This window comes from Verticillium nonalfalfae (genome assembly GCF_003724135.2).
Source record: "Verticillium nonalfalfae strain VnAa140/NRRL 66861 chromosome Unknown scaffold_25, whole genome shotgun sequence".
Taxonomy (NCBI): Eukaryota; Fungi; Ascomycota; class Sordariomycetes; order Glomerellales; family Plectosphaerellaceae; genus Verticillium; species Verticillium nonalfalfae.
In genome coordinates, this window is record NW_021167250.1 from 212,931 (window position 1) to 233,436 (window position 20,506).

Sequence of the window (20,506 nt, forward strand, 5' to 3'; positions counted from 1 at the left end):
GCAACACACGGCATGACCCAGACATGAGAACCCAATCATTAGACACCCCAGCCGTTCGACCTCGACCCTGCCGGTCCCATGTTCTCCAAATCCAGACCGTACCCGTACCCGAGCACGGCCGACAGCCCCTCCAGCATCGGCACCGACCCAAAGTGCTCGTCCATGCCGAACATGGGCCCCGCCCCAGGAGGCATCATCATGGGCCCCGGGGCCTTGACATCATCCCCCCAGTCCGTGCCATCGCCCCCCATCGGCGACACATCCATGGGCGCGGCGCCGGGATCGAACCCCGATGGCCCAGCCGCCGCCGCACCGGGCTCCATGCGCCCCGACGCTGCCGCAGCGGCGTCCGTCTGCCAGAGCATCTCCCACCTCTTGAACATTTCATAGTCCGTCTCGCGCCAGCCGCCGCCGCCGCCGCCGCCGCCGGGAAACCGCCCGTCAGCTTCGTCCTCCTCGGCACCGAGCCGCGCGATGGCGTGCTCAAAGGCCTCAATAAGGCTGGCGTCGAAGCGCGCCGACGCGCCCCACGTCGACATGTCCTTGAGCATGGCCATGCCGTCGCCAAGCGCGGCGCGCAGCCGCTCGGTGCGGTTGGCGCCGCGGTGCTCGAGGCATTGTGTCAGCAGCACGAGCAGGCCGACGCGCAGCGCACTAAACTCGGTGTACGAGGCGCGCGCGAGGCCGATGGTGCCGCGCAGCAGGCGGCACGTGTCGACTATGTCGAGTGCGGCGTCGACGCAGTCGGCCACGAGCGCGGCGCGGCGCTGCGCATTGCGCGACGGCCCGCTGTTGCGGTGCGCTGCCGATCCGGAGCCTGCTGTGCCGGGGGCGTCTGTCGCTGTGGAGGAGCCGGGGCTTGCGTTGACGGCGAGAGGCCCGCGCGGCGTGATGAAGAGGCGGCCGGCGTACATGCGCACGTGGCAGTACTCGAGGCGCAGGTGGATGGCGGCGCGCGACACGGGGGCTGTCGGGTCGCGGTCGGCGTCTTTGCAGAAGGGCCCCGAGGGTAGAGAGCGCCACCAGGTTTGCAGTTCATCCTTAATGTCGACGAGGCGGGCGAGGGCTGTGAAGATGGCTTGCTTGTCATAGGTTTTAAAGGTGGAACTGCGACCCGTCAGTCTCGTTCATTGCCGCTGAGGGATAAGTCACCTACATCTCATGGGCTATCCTCGCGAGCTCACGGTTGAGGTGCAGCGTCGCGAGGAGGTAAATGGTGTTTTGGGGACCAGGGCCCGGCCAGATTTCAGGGCGGTCGACGGGAAGTTCTGCATCGATATCGCTCATGGCGATGGAGATGGGCCGGCCATGGAAGGTGCCGATGCGCCTAGAAGTACTCTGTTAGCCATGCTGCATTCCGAGGTCATGGTCGTAAAAGTACATATGGAGGTTGGGCACATTACTTTTCAATGGTGCAGGCCGTCCACCAAACCCTGTTCCGCGTCTCGCGAACGACTTGGTCGAGGCCGTTGTTCGGGTGTTTCCTGTGCATGCCGTTTTGGATTGCCAGCTTGACTGCTAGATTGAAGTAGGTATACGAAAGACCTGAAGGGTCTAGGGGCAGGGTATAGAGACCGATGAGCAAGATTGCCTGGACACTCTCAAGCGACGCAATGGTGATGACATCAGGTACAAGGCGACAGGCCTGTTGATACATCTTAACGCCGACCGAGTCTTCCGAAAAGGGGCTCGGGTCGTCAGTCTTGTCGTGGGGCGAATCGAGGTAGGCGTATTGGGTGCCAATGGCGAAGACGGTGAACATGATACAGACAGTGGGCACGTCGCGGCGGGTGAGTGACGTGGGGTTCTCGTATACGGCGTCGAGGCGTTTGGCGAGCCATGTCCGGTCGACGTAGAAGTAGTTCGTCTCGGCGTAGGTGAAAAACGCGCGCACGAGGAAATCGACAATGTAGCGCGGCGGCAGCGCCGAGAGGAGGACGGCTGTGTCGGACGACGACTGGAGCTCTTCTGCTCGGTAAAACTCCTTGATCTTGGGAGCATCGGGGGCGTCCTGATTCGAGTCTGTCAGATTCAACGAGAGACGCATGATGGGAGGCCAAGCACAGGGTGGTGGTGGGAGAAAAGGCCACTCGACATACCGTGCGATAGGGCCCGCACTTCTCGATCCAATTCTTGATCCGCATGGAAAAATTCCAATGTGAGAATTCGCCAGAGTAGTCTACTCCTGTTAGCATGCTTCATCTCCTTTTCGTCCCCAGCACCACGAAACGGGGGGTGGCACGTACGCGTGACATTGTTCTCCAATGGTTGAACCGTGATGTCATCGTCGACCTTGATAGACTCGGAAGCGTTGGAATCCGTCTCGACGTCCCCCTCCCTGCTGACATGTGCACCGCGACCACCACCACCACCACCACCACCGTCCTCACACCTCTCACGCGAACTGAGGCGTCTCCTCTCAAGCGTCTTCCCTGTCGTGCCCAGTGCTGGCGCCGGGCCATGGCTTGGTCCGCCGCGTTCCTGGTCGAGCGAGTCGGCGAGCCCCTGCAGCGTCTGCGCGTCGAGGCTGATGTTGCCGACAAAGTGGACAAGCAGCCGCTCCATGTTGGAGGCGCGCTGGCGCAGCTCTGCATCACCCTGCTCTGGGGATGATGCGTGGCGGGACGCCGCCGCGCTGGGGGTCTGTCAGCTTGGTGTCTTTGCAGGCCGACATGGTCGGTGGAAGATGATGAGTATCAAGGGCGGTAGGGTAATACGTATGACAGTCGAGAAGGGTAAGCTCAGGCACAGAGCATGAGGCGAGCATCAAGAGATAGGGTCAAAAGTAAGACGACAGGAAAAAAGTACGCACCGTCCAGGGCTTCCCCTTCGCGCCGAAAAGGCCGGCTTCGAAAACTCACACTGCCGCTGAAAGTGTGTGCACCGCCGACACGGCACACCGCCTTCACACTTTTCCTTCATGCGGCGACACCCATCGCATCTATGAGACGGAGACTCTGTCAGCAGCGGTTCGCAGTTTCACGCGGATGGTACTCTATCAGAAACCCAAACACCCCATCCCTGCGAGGCCCCTTCCGGAGGGGAACCGGGGGACTTTGAGGCTCCACCGGCATGGACACACCAAAGGAGGGTGGGGATGAGATAGAAAAACGGAGAGAGGAGAAAAGGCGAAACGCACGCTCTCGCCGACCGCTGCCGGTTGCCATCCGCTACCCTGCGCGGCCTTGTCTTGGTCTTTTTCGGCCGGAGCCCTTCGTCATCTTGCGCCGGTGTCGGGGCGGCCGGGAGCGGTTGTTGTTGTGGCGGTGGCAGCGGTGAATGTGGGTGCCGTTGCGGCTGCTGCTGCTGCATGGCATGCGCCGACTGCGCAGCCTCCGTCGATTGCGCCGGGGGCTGCTTGGGTGAAAACATGGCAGCCCGGATATGTGTTTGTGTGTGTGTGTCCCCCGTTTGTCTGTGCCTGTGCCTCTGTGGATTGTGATGGAGCAGAGGGGGAGCTGATTGCGCGCTCACAACCGACAACGCCGGGCCGGTCGCAGCAGGAACAGAAGCTGGTGCGGGGAACAGAGAGAGGGAGAGGGAGAGAAGATAGGCAAGGGGCCAGGAGATTTGTTCTCGAAGCAGGTTGAGCACCCGATCGACAACGTATGAGGGCGACGAACCCCCCTCTTCTTTTTTCCCAGCCTCTGATCTAGCGCTGGTTCGGCTGGTCCACCTTGGGTCATTGACGAGACGATACGCCGCACTCGGGGGAGGGCGCGCAGCTTCGGAACGCGGGGAAACCCTGCTGAACAAGTAGTTCCCAGCTAACTGTTATCGCCGTCTTGAAGTGAGGATCCCTCTGATGGAACCCCAGGGCACATGGCACAGCTACTCCAAAACCACACGAGTCAGTCTCGTTGGTCCAACCGAACTGCAGATCACAAACGCACTGCGGACCGGGTGTGTGCTGCCGGGATCCTTATCTAAACAGCGAACAACGGGGTTCCATCCGAACTTGGTCCTCTGGCTCCAGATCTATATTAGCGTTGTCCATGACCAGCAGACTGATAACTGAACCACATACCAATGGACCAAGAGGTAAATCACATAGGTGGGTGGCACACAGCGGCCCGTTGTGTAGGTTAAGTGCATGTTTCAATTGACCCCGGCCTCCGACGACCGCCCAGACAGGGACACACCACCGAGACGAGAGTGACAAACAAACCAGCAAATGACAATGACAAGACTGAAAATGATAAACCGAAAAGCCATAACAACTCCGGCGCCCTTGTAACTTGCGCTCCTTCAGGGTATCGAACCATCAAAACGCCCATATTCCAACTGCATCGTATCCCGAACATTACATTGACAACGGACCTGAGTCGAGGCCCAGCGATCGAGAGCATTTAACGGCGGCGGGCGCTGTGGCTCCACGCCTGGTCAAATGCCGACACGTTCTCTCTGGCGTCGCGTTCGTGCGACCCGCTAAACGATGTGCCGGTGACGTAGAAACTAGCACGAGTGTTCTGATCTTGTCGCCACTGCTCAATGGAGTAGCTGTTGGAACCGTCGCGTCTCCCACCATTGGTTGCGGTGGCAATCGAGTAGTGCGATCCCCTGAGCGGCGAGGTCAGCTTCATGGTCCTCAGATGGCAGTGGAGCAAGACATACTGGTTGTGGACGGAGTGAGGCATGGCGGCTGGTGTGGATGATGTGAAAGCGTCGAAGGCGGATAGGCTTCTTCTCGTTCAAATCGTGGATAAGTTGTGCTTGCAGTGAGACGGCACCGGGAGGTCTTTTCTCAAGTAGACGATATCCGTTTGGTCAAGCAAGAGCGAGAGCAAGCGTCCATCCATTATATAGACGAAGAGGGAACGAAGCACACCTTGGATTCTGCGTTGTGAAGCGTATTTACCAGCGTCATTGTTCAGTCGCATCCCCGACATGGAAGTAGACAATAGGGTGAGCAGTGGTCCGTCACTTGACGACAGCTTCCGACTGTCACCGAAATGTATTCGGCGAACTACGCCATCCATGGCAAGCCAGAACCAGAAAAGGGCGGACGGCATGCGGATGATGAGACCAGATACTACAAAACTGCTGCGCAAGTGGTGGGTGGCGACTCACGATCCCCTGATTGCGTATTGGCGAATGACAAAATCGCATGGGGGTGGGTGAGAAGAGTAAGAAAGTCATGCATGACACCAGCAAGGGCCTGGCAGGAAAGGGGAGCTCATCCCGCAACGCGCCTCTACGGGCCCGGGAAAGCAGGGTTTTTTCTCCGCGAAAGAAGGCGGTCGTTGAAGGCGTCGGTGTGTTTGATGTTTCGAGGCGTGGTTCGTGGGAAAGACGCCGTCTCCGGGGTCGGGTCCAGAATTTCTGTACGACATCAGTTCATGACATGGGTTAGGCTAGTAGGATGGAGGTATTCGTTGCGTGGGGTCAAGGATGGGCCTGGAGGAGGTGTCAAAGGGTGGTCAAGATTAAACAGGGCGGTTGACTGGGTGGTAAAGATTTGGCCTCAGCGCATCGTCTCGGCGCGCGATGACCTGGCTTGACCGGCGCCGCAATCTGGAAGAATACGCGCCATCGAGCCCGTGACCGCTTTCATGTCGCGGTAAAGAATTTCGGTAACCATTCAACTTCGGTGACGTGGGGCCGATCTCGGCTGGTTTGCTTTGCTTTCTGGCACGAACGGCATGGTCGAGCAATGCAAAGCGTGTTGACGTGCTTGATTGATTCGTGCTTGGTCGTTCGTCAGGTGCGGCGCGCGTGGTGGGATTCAAATTTGTGGCGATGCTGGTTTGGATGATTTGCAGGTCACAAGTCAGGCATGGCGAAAGGCAGTGCTGCGCGGCCATGGATGATTGGAACGCTGTACAGTTGTTGCCGGGGAACGAATCGCTATGACACAGTGGGTTGGTGATCTTCCGGATTGGTGGGCGGTCGATCTTCAAATGGCCAAGCATACGACCCGCGAAAATCAGATTCGCTGGGATGAAAGTGGAATATGGCGTCGCTTGCTGGAGATGACAAGATACCGAAGTGGGAATGGCAGGACAGGTCGGGAGTATCGTAGGGCCGTCAAGGGCCGTCGCCGAACCGGATTCCTTTTTCCTTTTTTTTTCTTTTTTCCTCCCCCGGTTTGATGCCTCGCAATCCGTCGTACGATGAAGAGAGCGTGTGTGTGTGTACGTGTCGCTGCAGGCAAGGCGGCTGAATGATAAGTCAACGACAGTCTTGCCGATGGTTGTGGTGTGGACAAAAAGTTTATTCGTCCATCATGCTGCAATGAAGGTACTGTGCCTAGGTTGGTAAGATATCAGGTATGTCGGTAGTTTACCTTCTCTAAGGTAGCTGCCTGCCTGCCTTCCTGGTCTCGGGAAGCAAAAGGAAGGGGGGTGAGCTTGGGCAGGAACGGCCATGTTTGCCTTCATCAGAGCCATCCATCCCATCCCATCCAGGCGTGCCAATGGAAGCAGGTGCATCCCAAAGCGAACAGGACCAGAGCCCAAAGGCAAGTAGAGAAACTACCATAGGTACCCTTTATTGCCTTCTTACACGTACATGTACCTAGGTAGCTAGCTAGCTAGGTAAGATGTAGGTACAGCGGCTGAGAATACAATGCCTTGTTGTTCGTTTCTTTGTTTCATGCCGCCCATCCGGGAACTAGCGGGCTACCTTTGTACCTACCGTAGGCAGGGGCAGCAACTGACAGTGACAGGGCAGGTGAATGGGAGGGGCAGGGCAGGTGAATGGGAGGGACAGGGCAGGGCAGGCAGAGGAGGAGGCAGGATCCCTCCCCGCCCTACAACCAACCCATGCTCGAGCCCGTAGTGCCTTCTTCGAGAGTCCAACCACTTCATGTCGTTGCGGGCCGAACGGCTCGGGCTGTTCGTTGCCTTACCCTAGAGGCTTCACTGTGGCTGTGCACTACCACTCATCCATCACTTCCGCTCCGTCTCGTTGCCAGACTAATGATTGTCGATCGAGTCTGGTCCACTTCACTCGACCTGGTCAAGGATACCAAAGTGATGCCAGCAGACGCGATGCAATACATTGCAACGAACCGGAGACAGACATGAAGGCCCATCTGTCCTGACTGGCTTGACAGACCCGAGCTTCTGATGTCGTGAGAAAGCTTCTTCTTCCTCTTCAATAGCGGCAGGCAAATGACCAGTCCCAGCAAACTGGACAAAGGTGACTCGAACAACAGCGGGCCACGTCAAGTTGCCTACAATCACGCAACACCATCGGACGAAACGTCACCATGACTCCTTTGATTCGGAAATGAGAGAGACGGAAGAAGAGAGGCAGTGGTCTGTTGGATTGGTTCTCGACACATCTTACAGATCACGGATCACAGGCCTCCGGGCTGTGCTCATGTCTCTGTATCTCTCTGTGACGCCATAGTCAACTGGCCAGTTCCGTTGTGGATTATCTCCCCGCCATTTCAGTTGTCGCATCATTGCACTGCACAAGACGGCATGCGTGCTGCCAGCAGCAAGGCGCAGCAAGCCAGCACAAGGCTCAATCACCCCTGTCCGCACCACGACCTACCACACGACAGAGAGACAGCCCTGACAGCATCGTAACAGGCCATACTTTGGTCATTTCTTCCAGTTCCATTGACCTCGCCAGCCCCTCTCGCTTTTCAATCACCCAGTCACAGGTCAGCCACTTGGCCAGGGTCGTCCATGGTTTTCGGCCATTATTCAACCTTTCGTACCACCTTGCGGCCCCCCCAAAGCTGAACATCTCGAAATCCTCCCAGCTCTTTTTTTGGCCCCCATGCCCCTCTCTCCCTCCAAGGACCACCGCCCACCCCCCTCTTCATGGCGCTGCTTGCCTCGTGGGTCGCGGGTCGCGCACCAGTTCTGGGAATGGATCCAGGCCTTGGCCTTCGAGCCCGACCATACATCTTCCATCACTGGTCAAGACTACCCGAATCACGCATCCATTCACAACGGGTTGACAGAGGAACCAACCCAGTCGTAGGTCACACCCCGGTGGCCTCCCCCGTCTCGTCAGCAAGCGCCGAACCATCCATACGCACACACGCTCAAACACAAGCGCGCGCACACACACAGGTAGACCTCCGTCACCTTTCCGTGGGATTCAAGGCTCCTATAACCCGTGTGACCCGCCACCCTACTCTTCCGAACGACTTCCAGCCTCACTATCCCGTCCTCTCCATTTGTGATCACCCTGGGTTGAACTCTACTGAAGTAGGCCCCCCATCTTCGCGACACGCTGGTCTCCCACTTACACCATCGCATTGGCTCGCACGTCCAACAGCGAACCTCGCCTTCCCAACATGGAGTCCGACTCGGAGCCTGGCTCCTTCGCATCGCCGCCAAACGACGGCGCTGGAGTCGGTGCCGATGCTGCTGGCATCGGTCGCCCCTCCATGTGGAACAAGTCTGGCGAGCGTAAACTTACACGCCTGTACACTTATACCACCCTCAGCATGACACAGATCCGCAAAGCCCTCGAAGCGCTTCGTGTCTCCAACACTGATGAAAGTCCCGGCAAGGACTCGACCAACAAGAAGCTTAGCTCCAACCTCGACAAGCAACCACGTTGGCTCCGCCCTAAAAACATCAGTGATGCTCAACTTCGCGTCAATGGCCTTGCTCATGCCCCTATTCGCCGCTATGGACCCAGAAGCCCCTTGGCTCGCGCCCATGCGCCTTCAGTCTCCTCCAACGTTTCTTCGCACGACAGCGTTGACCAAGCCATTGAAGCCGAGTCAAACATGGTCGTGGTCAGCAACCGAACAACAGGGCTCGGCATTTGGCCAGAGCCGTCGAGCCACACGCCATCCCTGACCGCTGTAGCCAAAACAGAGGTGAACCTTTTTCAAGCTGATCCCTCTGCCGTCTCTGGGCCACCAGACTTTGGCCTGTCCGCCGCCGCTCTTCTCCGACGATCCACCGTTCTCTCCACCTCAACCGAGATGTCATCTCGCTCTCTTCGGGAGGCTCTACCGGAGCTGGGGCGCACCGCACTCCGCTTGGTCACTCGCGTCGCCAAGCAATACACAATGATGCCTCAGATCACCGTTATTTCCGAAGGCGGTGACACTGCCGCACCACCTCACTCCGGCAATTCCGACATGTCTAGTAGTCCCTGGTTGGAGGAAGACGAAGGTAGCGATCGACTACCGATCGACTTCCGCCCGCGCCCGGGTTCATTTCTCCGCCTCGACCATCAGCTCCGACAACAAATTGGCTGTCTGCCCGGCATCGACCAGCACGACTTCAGATCATGTTACTGTTACGCCAGGGACGAGTTGACCGCCGAGCACTGGGTCCACGAACACGGAGTCTCTGGTGATGCTGAACATGTCTTCCTGCATGGCCTTGCTGCGACGCCCAACATCAAAGCACGCGATCCTTTCGGCAACACGTATCTTCACCTTCTCGCAGCCCGAGACGGCCCGCTTCGCCGCATCACCGACGCCATTGCCATAGCGCCCGACCCGTTGGCGACGAACAGTGCCGGCGAGACTTTTTTGCACCTGCTGGGCAGCTCTTGGTACAGCAGCTCGACAATCACGAACCAGCTCGTACATCTCTTGAAGACGCTGGACCGAGGCGGGCATGACATTTACGCCTGCGATGCTTCCGGTCGCAGCATTTTTCACTTGCTCGAGGATAAGGTCGACAATAAGACTCTCCTCAACCGTTTCCTTCATGGTTTCGAAAGCCAAAGCTACCACCGCCGCGACGCCTTCGGCTCGGCCCCTGGTGCACCCCCGATCATCAATGGGCATCTCTACGCTCCCAACGGCGATCGCTTCACTGCGTGGAGCCAGACGCCCCCTCTACAAGATCCATCAGGCATACCAGCCGCTGCGTCTGCTCCGCCGCCATCCTTGTCTGAGGAAGCCACCTTCCAGGCCCTTCGGAACGCTCGCCTGATGGAGCTCGTGCGTCACTCTCAGTCGAAGCCTCTCCTCGAGGACCACAAAGGAAGAAATGGCCTGCATTGTCTGGCTGCTGCCATCCTCAGCGAGGACACATTACTCGCGAAATACAACACGCCGCCTCCAGGCTCCCATTCGCCTGGCGCCCACCCAAACCCTCGTAAGCGCCGCCTCAACACGCCCTGTACAGACCGTAAACTCTCCGACGCCTCCCGCGGCCGACTCAACGTCCGCGCCGACATTTTACACAACCTGTTAGCCTGCGGCGTTGACCCCAACCACTATGCACACGACGGCACGACTCCTCTCATGGCCTTTGTTGCCCGCCTCCCCGAAGACGGTGACCACAAGGGACCGGTCGTCATACTCGAAAAGCTCATCGACAACGGCGCCCGGCTTGAGGCCCGCAATCGCCAGGGCGAGACCGCTTTGCACGTCGCTGTACGATGCGGACGCAAGCTCGCCGTGCGGACTCTGGTCAAGCGCGGAGCCAGCGTGCACGCACGCAACGCTGCAGGCCGAAGTGTTCTCGACGTGGCGGACAGCCGCATGTTCTGGTCGCGCAACCAGGAGAAAGAATATTCACATTACGAGGCATGCCGGGCGTGGCTGTCTGGGGAGGAGGCGCGGGCCGTGCAGCAGCCGACAGTTGCGCAGGAGTGGGCGTGGCGGGAGCTGTGAGCACGGTGTTTGAGAGCAGTGTTGCTTTGCGGGGAGACGCGGGGGAACAGGAAAAGAATTTGTTTTCACATCTGGGGGGTTTTGGTTTTCATCGGCGCTTGGGTTTCGGGACGGACGGTGTTCGGTATCGGGTGTTCGGAGTTTGGATATACAGCGTGGTCATGAAGTACGATGATGACGGAGGATGGACGAGACATGAGCTATACGCGATACGGGGTATGAGCCTACGGGTTGGAATTGATGGGTTGGCTTAGCCAGGATATTCGCGTCTTTCTATCTTGCCTGCCGTCGGCTGGAATGCCGATGTGTACTGTTCGACTTTGCCACCTCCCATCCGCAAGTTCCCGTCGTGACGTTTTCTGACTGTCGATATTTGATCGTGGATGGGCAGGTCGAAATACGCGCAATCAGTGCTCGATTACTGCTCGATTACCTCAAGTCAAGGCGGCCCGCGCGACGCAGGGACGTTGGCTAGAAATATTGGTAGACACCGAGGCCCATTGGCAAGGCGACGAGCCAAGCACCAGGCCCGCGGCTGCCTGGCGCGCTGCAGTCACGTCACGGCGAAGAAGGCCACAGCTCCGTGTCGCCGCGAGACAAGACAGCCACGGCAGCCACTCACTGTCAATGTTGAAATCGTACACTGCATTTCGTCTATGTATCCATCTTGGATTCTGCCTGTCCGCGCGCGCGAGAGAAAGAGATAGAGAACGCGTGGGGGGGGCTCCTCCAAGCCCGTTGTCACCACCATGGCCAAGGGAGGCGAGGAAAAACAAAAAGAAAAATAGACAAATCTACGCTCTCACTTCTCTTCTCGTTTCGTCCCGGTTCTTGATGAAACCATGGTGTCCCCTTTTCCCGCCGCGCCCCGCCCTTCCCAACGCCTACCGTACAATTCGCATTTATACGAAGGGAGGAGCGGCGGACCTCTCTCGTTGATTCGATTCGATCGTACGGCTCCCTACGTGTTTTGTTTTTTCTCCTTGGTTCGACCTCCCTCTTTTCCCCCTTCTCACTTCCCCCTTTTTGAGGGAAAAGGAAGGCCTAAGAAATCAAAAGCTGCCACCCCCCCGTTCGAGGCTCGTCACCAAGTGTCGAGACAGCAGCGGGTTCTAGTGAAGAATGTGCCCTGACGGATCTTGGCGCAAGACCGGACCAGGCCTCGCGCAAGAAAACCCAGCCTTCCTTCCGCATATTGGGTAGGTAGGGCGGCACGTGGGCATTTTCTTTTGTCCAAAGAAACGAAAGCCTACACGGGCAGCTTGAACTTCTTGCCCTTGAGGACCTTTGTGTAGTAGATCCAGAAAAAGTCGCTGTAGAGGACGGTCTGGATGATGCCGGCGACGATGGCGATCCAATCGACCTTGTGCCGGGGCTCGGTGAAGTAGCGGTAGATCCAGTTGGGAATGTAGAGGGCACGGTAGCTGCCGAGGGCGAAGAGGTAGTGGGTGGTGATGGTCTCGGCCTCGCCGGTGCGCTGCAGCATGAAGAGCTGGGGCAGAATAGCGACGGCCTCGAGCCAGATAGAAAAGGCCCAGAGGATCTCGAAGAAGCTGTAGTAGTAGGGGAAGAGGAGGGCCATGATGGCAGCGCCGCCGAGGAGGTACTGGACGCGGAACGTATCGAGGTTGGCGTCGTTGGTCGGCTTGTAGGCTGTCGTCATGAGGTAGATGATGTAACCTTGAGAGCCGATGAACATGAGCTTGAAGAGGAGATTGTAGGCCGTGTTGGTCGTGAAGAGGTCTAGACATGTTAGCTGGCATGTCTGGAAAGAGGCTTGCTGAGGCAGCGACAGCAGCAGCGACAGAAGTTGCTAGGGCGGCAGAGGCGAGCGTACCAAGATACCTGGTGACGTAGACCAGAAGATAGAGGGCTTGAGACTTGAACGAGATGCCGGAACAGCTCTGTCAAGGACGGAGGCACAGAGTTAGCTGGCATGGCCATCATGGTGGGCTGATGAGGGGACGTCGTAGACGGTAGACGGGATCTTGCGTACGTTCAGCTGGACCATCTTGTGGAGGAGGATGATAATGCTCGCCAGATGCGAGAGATCCGCTGCAGAGATTGCATCGTCAGCTTCGTCGCCCTAGTGTGGCCTGCGCGGGATGAAGCTTGGGCGCGCGCTCCGATGCGCAGAGCGTCTCAAGGGACAAGGCACACATACCTAGGATCCTGAAAATGTTCAACATGATGACGTCGGGGTTGCCCCTGGGGCGGCTTCAGGTAGTGATGGACAACGTGTTCGGGGCGCTGGCTGCTTTGAGGAGCAGCGAGAAACGTCGAGGAAGGACGGCGCAGGCGATTTGAGGTTGTTGAAAATGACTGGTACGGCGTGTTGAAGCCTTCGACGTGATGGGTTATCGAAGGGACACTTGAAAGGACACGAAACGCGATTAGGGAGCTGATTGGATTGGGTCAGCGTCCTGTAAGGTACCTTGCCTGAGGTGACCTACCTACTGTCACTGGTGAGGCCTGGACTGGGGCTTCCTAGGGAGACGGGCCGCTAGCCGGGTACGAGCTCCAGGTGAGACCTCCCCCCTAACTCTCCCTCGCTCACCCACCCGCGTACAGACCCACAGGCCACAGGCCTCCCTGGAATCTGGAGCTGAGGTAATCACATCGGCGTTAAGTACCACCGACTTCCGAATCCAGGAGGGCTTTGGTTCGGAAGCCCGGAGGGGCCGCTTCAATGTGGGTCCGTACGGTGGGTTCAAGGGTCTGAGGTCGTGACGTCGATTTCTAAGCCGCGCAGTTGCCTGGCACAGACGAGAGCCCATGTTCGCCTACCTATGTAAGGTCGGTAGGACGATGTTCTCAGCCCTTCGGCGCATTTCTGTCGCCATCATTTAAGTATGTGGTTGCGCCATTGACTTGCTTGCCTTGCCTGCCTTTGAAAGAGGGGCACCTTTGGCGTGGATCTTCAACTTCAACTTCAACATCAACATCACAAAAGACCACCGTCGCACTTGCCCAGGATTGCATCACCAAACAACACAACACCGAATACCCAGTCTACCTACCTAGGTACATAACGCAGAACCAAAAGTCATGGCCGACTTCAACGCGGCATCCCCGAGGATGCCGGACCCTTCCTACGACTCCGACGCCACAACATCAGAAATCACCATCACCATCACGCACCGCAACATACCTTACACCTTTGACTTTGACCCCTCAGCAACCCTCGCCGACCTATCCAACGCCGTCGCCGACCAAATGTCTATACCCCACGCCACCCAGAAGCTCCTTATCCCCAAACACGGCCTCCAAAAGCCTCCGTTCGCAAACCCACTCCCCCTCTCGCCCCTCCAGTCCACCAAGATCCAGCTCCTCGCCCCGCCGCCAGCAGAGCTCGCCTCCCTCCACGCAGCCTCCGAACTGGCCTCCGCGCGCGCCGCCTCCCGCGCCGCAGCGCGCCGCGCCCGCCCCTCTGCCAGCGCCCGACCGACCTCGAACCCCAACTCGACCCTGTCGTCGTTGTCCTCGTCATCATCGACCTACACCTTCCTCACCGTCCGCCCGCTGCCCTTCCTGCCGCACCCGGAACAGAGCCTGGCGCTGCTGAACCGCCTCAAGGCCGACCCGGGCATCCGCGCCAGCATGGCCAAGCACGCCTTCACCGTTCAGCTTCTCACCGAGATGGAGCCCCTCGCCAACACGTCCTCGACCCACGAGGGCACGACGCGCCTGCTCGGCCTCAACCGCAACAAGGGCGAGGTCATCGAGCTGCGCCTGCGCACCGACGCCCATGACGGCTACCGCGACTACAAGACCATCCGCCGCACCCTGTGCCACGAGCTCGCGCACAATGTCCACAGCGACCATGACAAGGACTTCTGGGCCTTGTGCCGCCAGATTGAGCACGAGGTCGAGGCCGGCAGCGGCGGTCACACCATTGGCGGCGGCGGCTACACTGCGCCGGCGAGGGGCGGCGACGGGGACGAAGACGAGGACGTCGACGACCACGGCGGCTGGCAGGGCGGCGAGTTTGTTGTCGGCGGCGGCAGCACACCGAGTCAGGGGCTCAGTCGGCGGGAGATACTCGCCAAGGCTGCCGAAGAGAGGTTGAAAAGGATGAATATGGACAGGCCGGACGGCGGAAGGCCAGATTCGGGACCATCGTCTTGATCGCGTCTGTTTTCTTTCGATTTGAGGATTTATCAGCATAGCAAGCGTTGCATTTGGTCCCCTTAGATTCCGTCTACACTGCGACATACTTAGAGATTCGCTGGGCACCATGATCGCGAGTCATTCACCAGAGTAGAATCGCAAGTAATATGATCGCAGTTGAGCTACCTAGCCAAGGCAACCCCTGTTTTCCGTACTCCATACACTGTACTCAACAAATCGACACGCAAACGAAAAAATCAACTGACCCCTCGCAATCCATGCTACTCCAGCGCGTGCCCATGACACCCGGGAATTCACAATCCCCCCAGGCTAAAAGTAACCCAATTTCCTTTCCCCACGCGTGTGCGGTATGTACCGTGGCCCATTACCTTGGCTCCCAATGGGTGCGAGAAAAGGGCCAGTATGGTGACCCTCGACTCGCATACCTATCAGCTCCAGATTATGTCGAGCTTGGTTAAGCTCCTTCTGCAGGGATGCCTCTCTATGTACTAGAAATCGTCATGTCGTCAAATTGCGAGACAACAAGCTCGCCTGCCGTGTGGAAAACTCAGCCGTAATGGCGAGTGCTGTGGGTTTCAAGCGTGCGCTTGGCAACGCCCATCATCTGGGAGAGGTTCTTCAGGATCGGATCGTTGCCACGAGTGCTGCTAATCCGAACAAACAGGTTCTCCGTATTGGTGATGATGAGGTGGAAAATTTTGGGGGTGATGGCGCGAGCATCGGCCTCCTGTATATGGTCAGATTCTGTTCTCGAGCATGCTAGTAGACGTAGAAAAACATACCATATTGTCAAAATCGGTGCTGATCTTATGAACGACCACCTCGAGCCAGGCAACACGCTCACGGGTAACAGAGTCGAGGCTTTGGCAAATCGTGGTTGCGATTGTGAGGAGGAGCAGACCAGGCATGCCATCAAGAACCAGCTGCGGGCTGTACTTGCTCATGAGTCGGTCGAAGATGAACTGCTCACGACCCGACTGCAGCCAGCGAAGCAGGGCATCTTCAGTCCTGCCTGCTTTGATAAGACCGTCAATACGAGCCACGCAGTCAGCCAGCTCCTGGTCAAACTCCTCTTCGCCCTGGCTTTGGTTGGCGAGGGTGAGGGCCTGCGAGTTGGCATGACTCTGCTGGTAGGGAGCCCCGTGTTGTCCATGTCCGTGCGAAGACGCCTGGGACTGCTGATAGCCCACAGAACGGTGCTGCGATGCCTCGGGGCTCTGCATCGAACCGTAGTGCTGGCTGCCTTGCTGCTGCTGTTGCTGCTGCTGCTGTTGCTGTTGCTGCTGCTGCTGCTGCTGCTGCTGCTGCATGTGCTCCTGCATTCGCTGAACCTGCTGCTGCATCTGGGTGAGGCCCTGGCTGTGGACCTGGCTAGGTCCCTGGCCGTGGCGCGGCCCATACTCCTGGCCCTGTATAGCCGGTGGGAGCTGGTGCTGCTGAGCAGGGATCGGCTGCTGCAAGGGCCCAGGGTTCTTCGTCGTCTGCTGCTGGAAGCGAATGAACTCGGTTTGGAACTGCTCCTGTGTGGCTGCCATGCCAGATACCATGCTGGTCAACTGCGCGAAAGCAGTGTGCAGCTCGTCGATCTTCTTGCTATCAGCAGCACGCTGTTCGTGAAGTGCTGTCATCTCGGCGTGGTGCTGACGCTGTAAATCGTCGGCCACCTGTTGGCAAGCTGTGGTAGCCATCGTGGTGAAAGCAGTCGACATCTGGCTGGTCAGCGAGTGGACAACTTCGCGTTGGACGTTCGCAGCGACTGTGGACCCAACACGGTCCGAGAGTCCCTTGATGAAGTCGGTGCTCTGCAGAGCATGCTGTGTTGCCGAGGGAAGGCTCTTGTTGATCTCCTTCTGAATGGTCTGCGACAGCTGGCGGTTTGTACCAGAGCTGAACTGCTCCGAGACCGCCTTGCGCGCAACGTCCGAAATGGTAGGCATAGCGAGGTCGAATTGTCCCTGGATCAAGGATTCCAAGACTTTCTGGGTGTTCTCATTGAGAACATCAGAGATCATGGTCAACAAGGTCCTTTGATGCTGGTCAAAGTCTTTCTCACGCTCGCGCTGTCCGTCTTCCAGCTTGGTGTGAAGCGACTTGATGGCGGCATTGATGGTACCGGCGAAGCTGCTGTTCAGACGGGACTCCATCGTTGTCAGAGAATTCATGACGGTCTCGATGGACTCCATCGACACATAGCTAGAAGGCACCGCAGGAACAGCAGCGGTGGCGGTCTTCGAGTCTTTGGGGGTGACACGAGGTGACTGGCTGCCACCATTGGATTGCGACTGCGATTCGGCGGCCAGAGCGGCAGCTGCAGCGACTGCGGCCGCCTTCTTCTTACGACCCTTACGCTCCGCCTTCTCAGGCTTGTCGTCCTTGACGGGAGCGGTCGTAGGAGTGTCCTCATCCTTGGATTCCTGCTTCTTGGAGGAAGCCGCGGGGCGCGTGGCGGTCTCATCTTGGGAAGATGGCGCAGTGTGCGCAGTAGACTCTTTGGTGTTGGAACGAGCAGGGGCCGCAGGCGCGGGTGCAGGCTCCTGATGGGCGGGCTCGGCCGGGAGGGCATGAGGTGGCTTGAGCTTGGAAATGCTCACAACACCAGCATCCACAGCTGAGACCGGTGCCAGGACCTTGTTGTCTTTTGACCAGCCGAGCTCTGCCTGCTTGATCAAGAGACACGCGACACCCTTGGAGTGCATCGCGTAAAGCTCGAACAAGGTCGGCTCGTCAGAGTCTTGGCTCATGGCAGGGGTGGACAGCAGGTCGAGACTGCGCAGGATTCCCCGGTTGGCAAATGAGTACTCGCGGACACCGCTAATGACCGCGGTCGAGTCAGGCTGGGGAATGGTGGTGTCATGGTCGATGAGGCGCTTGATGTAGTCGACCTGCGAAACGCTCTTGAGGTTATACTTAGGGGCCGAAAGATGGGCGAAGTAGATCGAATTGCGTGTTGGATGACCAATGATCAACATGCCGGTAGGCGCGTGGTACATGACGCTGCACACTGCGTCTGACTCCTTGCTGTGTGGTAGGTTGAACTCCTGAACGGGCTTACCGAGGGCCAGGTCCCAAAGCTGAAGTGTGTGGTTTTGCTTCATGCCGATAATCATGTAACGCAGCGCGCAACGCTTCTGGTAGGGGCGGAGCTTATCCACCAAGAGAACCGAGGTCGGCCATGCCTTTTCGCCTTCCGGCGTACTCGTCAGGGTCAACATGGGCTCTTTGACCTCCAGAGAAGTGTGCGCAGGGATAGGGGCGCGAGGGTCGCTGCCCTCCTTGGCAGCGGTGAGATCTCGAACATCCCAGAACTTGACGCGACCAGATTTGTCAAGCGAAACGATGACGGTATCGTCCTGGCTGAAGGTAAAGTCCTTGCCAGCCTTGCCAGTGTTGATTTTCAACGAACACTGTTTAGCCAGTTGCTCCGTGTCGACGACACGATCGTGTCCAGGCTTGAAGAGGTTCTGTTGCATAATGAACGAAGGCCAGATAATGTTAATAGACTTTCCGCGGCCAACAGCAAAGAACTCGGGGTGGATGGTGGATGAGCGGGCGCGAGTCTTGAGCACTCCACCCGGCGTGTCTCCCTCGTGGAACGACATGGGGGGAAGAGCGAAGCCATACTGCTCAGGGTTCGCATCCTCAATGTGGTCCTTTTCGCCATTGCGAATCTGCACCCAGAAGACGGTGCCGCTGATGCCAGTACCAATGATGGTCTCCCGGTGCGCGCCGTCGTGGTCAGGGGCGGTGCAGGACATGGCGACGTTGAAGATGCGGTCCTTGGTGTCGGTGAAGATCTTAGCATCTCTACCATCTTCCTGGCGGATGACGCGCAGACCGCCGGCCTTGGACATGCCGTACACCATGTACCGCTCAGTGGCCGTGTAAAGGTTACGGTCGATCTGATCAAACTCCTTCTTGAGGCGAGCGATATCCATAATAGCCTCGTCACGCAGCTGAGGACGCTCAATGTCGCCATTGTCGTTGACTTGAATGCTGATCCACGGCTTCATAGGGAAGTTGTAGACCTTGACAGGCTGCGCAGGCTCTTCTTCGATGACGACGATCTCATCCTGGTCGGCACTTTCCCAGCTGTCAGCGACGCCGTCGGCTGCCTCATTGGAGTGGTCGGCGTGTCCGGCAGCGGCGTCCTCGACGATCTCACGAACCTCGAGAGCGGCCTCGGGTGACATGATCTTTTCGAGGGCACCGCTGTTCTCGGCCCGATCCAGCTCCTTCTTAATGGCTAGAGCAGCATGCTGTGCGATATCTTCAAATTCCTGCTCGGTCCTCGCGTTATCCAAGTCGTCAAGGTCCTTCAGGTAATCAGATTGGTCAGGCTCATCCTCGGCGCGGGCAAGTGCCTCCTGAGCTTCCTGATCCGCCGTTTCGGCAAGATCATGCATAGCTTCCGAGACAGTCTCCGGGTTCCTATCAGCACGGCCCGGACTGGCAAGCGAGGCCGCAGAGCCGGGCGTCGGATTGCCAATGGCGTTACCCGCAGGGGACACATTGCTGTGAACAGCCTGGCTGCGGAGGCTCTGGGGGCTAGCGAGAGGGCTCCGCTCGTGGCTGATGTTCTTGCGGCCTGCACCTGGAGGCGTAGGCGAGCCGTCTCCCTTCTTCAGGATCAGGAAGGGCGGTCCAGCGGGAGACTGTCCAGCCGAGTGGGCGTGGGGCACAGCCGCGTTGCTGGACTTGGGGGTATGGTGCTGTGACGACGGGGTCTGGTGATCCTCGTAGTTGTTGTAGCTGTTGCCGAACAGCCTAGACACAGGAATGCTACCATCCTGGTTGGGTTGGAACGAGTACGAGCCGTAGCCGGCGGCAGGCTGCTCGTAGTGATGCCTGTCGGAGGTCTCGTACTGGTTGTGCTGGGATAGGTGCGACGAACTCTGTCCCTGCGATGCGTTGTCCAGAACCTGGTGCAGATGCCTGGAGGTATCGACAGGTGACTCGTTCGACTGCTGGAAGCTGCCGTGGCGAGAGCCCTCGTTTAGGAGAGGCTGATCGTTTTGGCTGGGCTTCGGGCGGTTGAGGAGATTAAGCAGGTAAGTGCGTGTCTCGTCGGGCGGCGACGCAGCACCAAAGGTCGCGGTCGGCGGAGTATCGTGTTGCTTGGGCTCCTCGTTCTCGTGGCTTCCGCTCATGAGAGCACGGAGGAGACCACTAGGGTCCTGCGACGAAGGGGCAGGGGCCAAGATCTGCGTTCGGAAAGGAGCAGGGGCCTGCATAGCAGGACCTGCCTGGTGCTGATGCTGATGCTGAGCTTGATGATGCGGCTGTTGGTGGTGCTGGAGAGGGTGCTGCTGCTGCTGCTGCTGCTGCTGCGGCTGCGGCTGCGGCTGCGGCTGGTGCTGTTGAAAGTGCTGGAACGAGTCCTGACTCTGCTGGAAAGTCTGGGCTTGAGCCTGCGACGGCTGGCCGCCAGCACCGCTGAACTTGAGCAAGTTCAGCAGGTTGGAAGTGCGGTCACCAGTGGGAGGAACCATGGCGCCGGTGGGAGGAGTCGGAGCTGGAGGTGGCAAAGGCGACACCATGTCGGTGCGACTTGAGATTGTGATAAAACGCGAATGGGCAATGTGAAGAATGGACGAAAGGGGCGGGCGAGAATTGAACAAGAACACCCTTCCGTCGTCGAGGTGGTGAAGTGGTGACGATGTGGTTTTTGTTTCGCGGTCGGCAGAAGCCAGCGACGAAATTTGGGCAGATCAGCCTAACCTAACCGATGGTAACGGGGGAGGCTGGCAGGAGCGGGATCGAATCTCAGCCCAACCGTAAGTAGTCGGTGGCCGCCAGCTCATCAACCCTGCAGCGAAAAGA

At 58.3% G+C, this 20,506-nt stretch overlaps 6 protein-coding genes across 6 annotated transcripts; 2 read left to right on the forward strand and 4 right to left on the reverse strand.

Annotated features, from left to right (window-relative positions):
- Nucleotides 1–38: 38 nt before the first annotated feature.
- On the reverse strand, nucleotides 39–3,372 carry D7B24_004495 (uncharacterized protein; the record flags this gene model as incomplete). The annotated part of the gene is made up of 7 exons (XM_028638664.1): nucleotides 39–1,107; nucleotides 1,157–1,327; nucleotides 1,404–2,011; nucleotides 2,100–2,185; nucleotides 2,247–2,643; nucleotides 2,862–2,916; nucleotides 3,140–3,372. 7 exons carry the CDS (start codon nucleotides 3,370–3,372, stop codon nucleotides 39–41), a joined length of 2,619 nt encoding a protein of 872 aa, XP_028496782.1.
- Nucleotides 3,373–4,349: 977 nt separating this feature from the next.
- D7B24_004496 (uncharacterized protein) lies at nucleotides 4,350–4,637 on the reverse strand (the record flags this gene model as incomplete). The annotated part of the gene is made up of 2 exons (XM_028638665.1): nucleotides 4,350–4,560; nucleotides 4,615–4,637. The coding sequence occupies 2 exons, from the start codon at nucleotides 4,635–4,637 to the stop codon at nucleotides 4,350–4,352; spliced, it is 234 nt and encodes a 77-aa protein (XP_028496783.1).
- Nucleotides 4,638–8,260: 3,623 nt separating this feature from the next.
- On the forward strand, nucleotides 8,261–10,555 carry D7B24_004497 (uncharacterized protein; the record flags this gene model as incomplete). The annotated part of the gene is made up of 1 exon (XM_028638666.1): nucleotides 8,261–10,555. The coding sequence occupies one exon, from the start codon at nucleotides 8,261–8,263 to the stop codon at nucleotides 10,553–10,555; it is 2,295 nt and encodes a 764-aa protein (XP_028496784.1).
- A 1,249-nt stretch (nucleotides 10,556–11,804) lies between these two features.
- Nucleotides 11,805–12,744, reverse strand: ERD2 (endoplasmic reticulum retention protein; the record flags this gene model as incomplete). The annotated part of the gene is made up of 4 exons (XM_028638667.1): nucleotides 11,805–12,298; nucleotides 12,393–12,459; nucleotides 12,552–12,610; nucleotides 12,720–12,744. 4 exons carry the CDS (start codon nucleotides 12,742–12,744, stop codon nucleotides 11,805–11,807), a joined length of 645 nt encoding a protein of 214 aa, XP_028496785.1.
- An 859-nt stretch (nucleotides 12,745–13,603) lies between these two features.
- Nucleotides 13,604–14,683, forward strand: D7B24_004499 (uncharacterized protein; the record flags this gene model as incomplete). Its single annotated transcript, XM_028638668.1, has 1 exon — nucleotides 13,604–14,683. One exon carries the CDS (start codon nucleotides 13,604–13,606, stop codon nucleotides 14,681–14,683), a length of 1,080 nt encoding a protein of 359 aa, XP_028496786.1.
- Nucleotides 14,684–15,233: 550 nt separating this feature from the next.
- On the reverse strand, nucleotides 15,234–20,223 carry D7B24_004500 (uncharacterized protein; the record flags this gene model as incomplete). Its single annotated transcript, XM_028638669.1, has 2 exons — nucleotides 15,234–15,413; nucleotides 15,469–20,223. 2 exons carry the CDS (start codon nucleotides 20,221–20,223, stop codon nucleotides 15,234–15,236), a joined length of 4,935 nt encoding a protein of 1,644 aa, XP_028496787.1.
- Nucleotides 20,224–20,506: the final 283 nt, after the last annotated feature.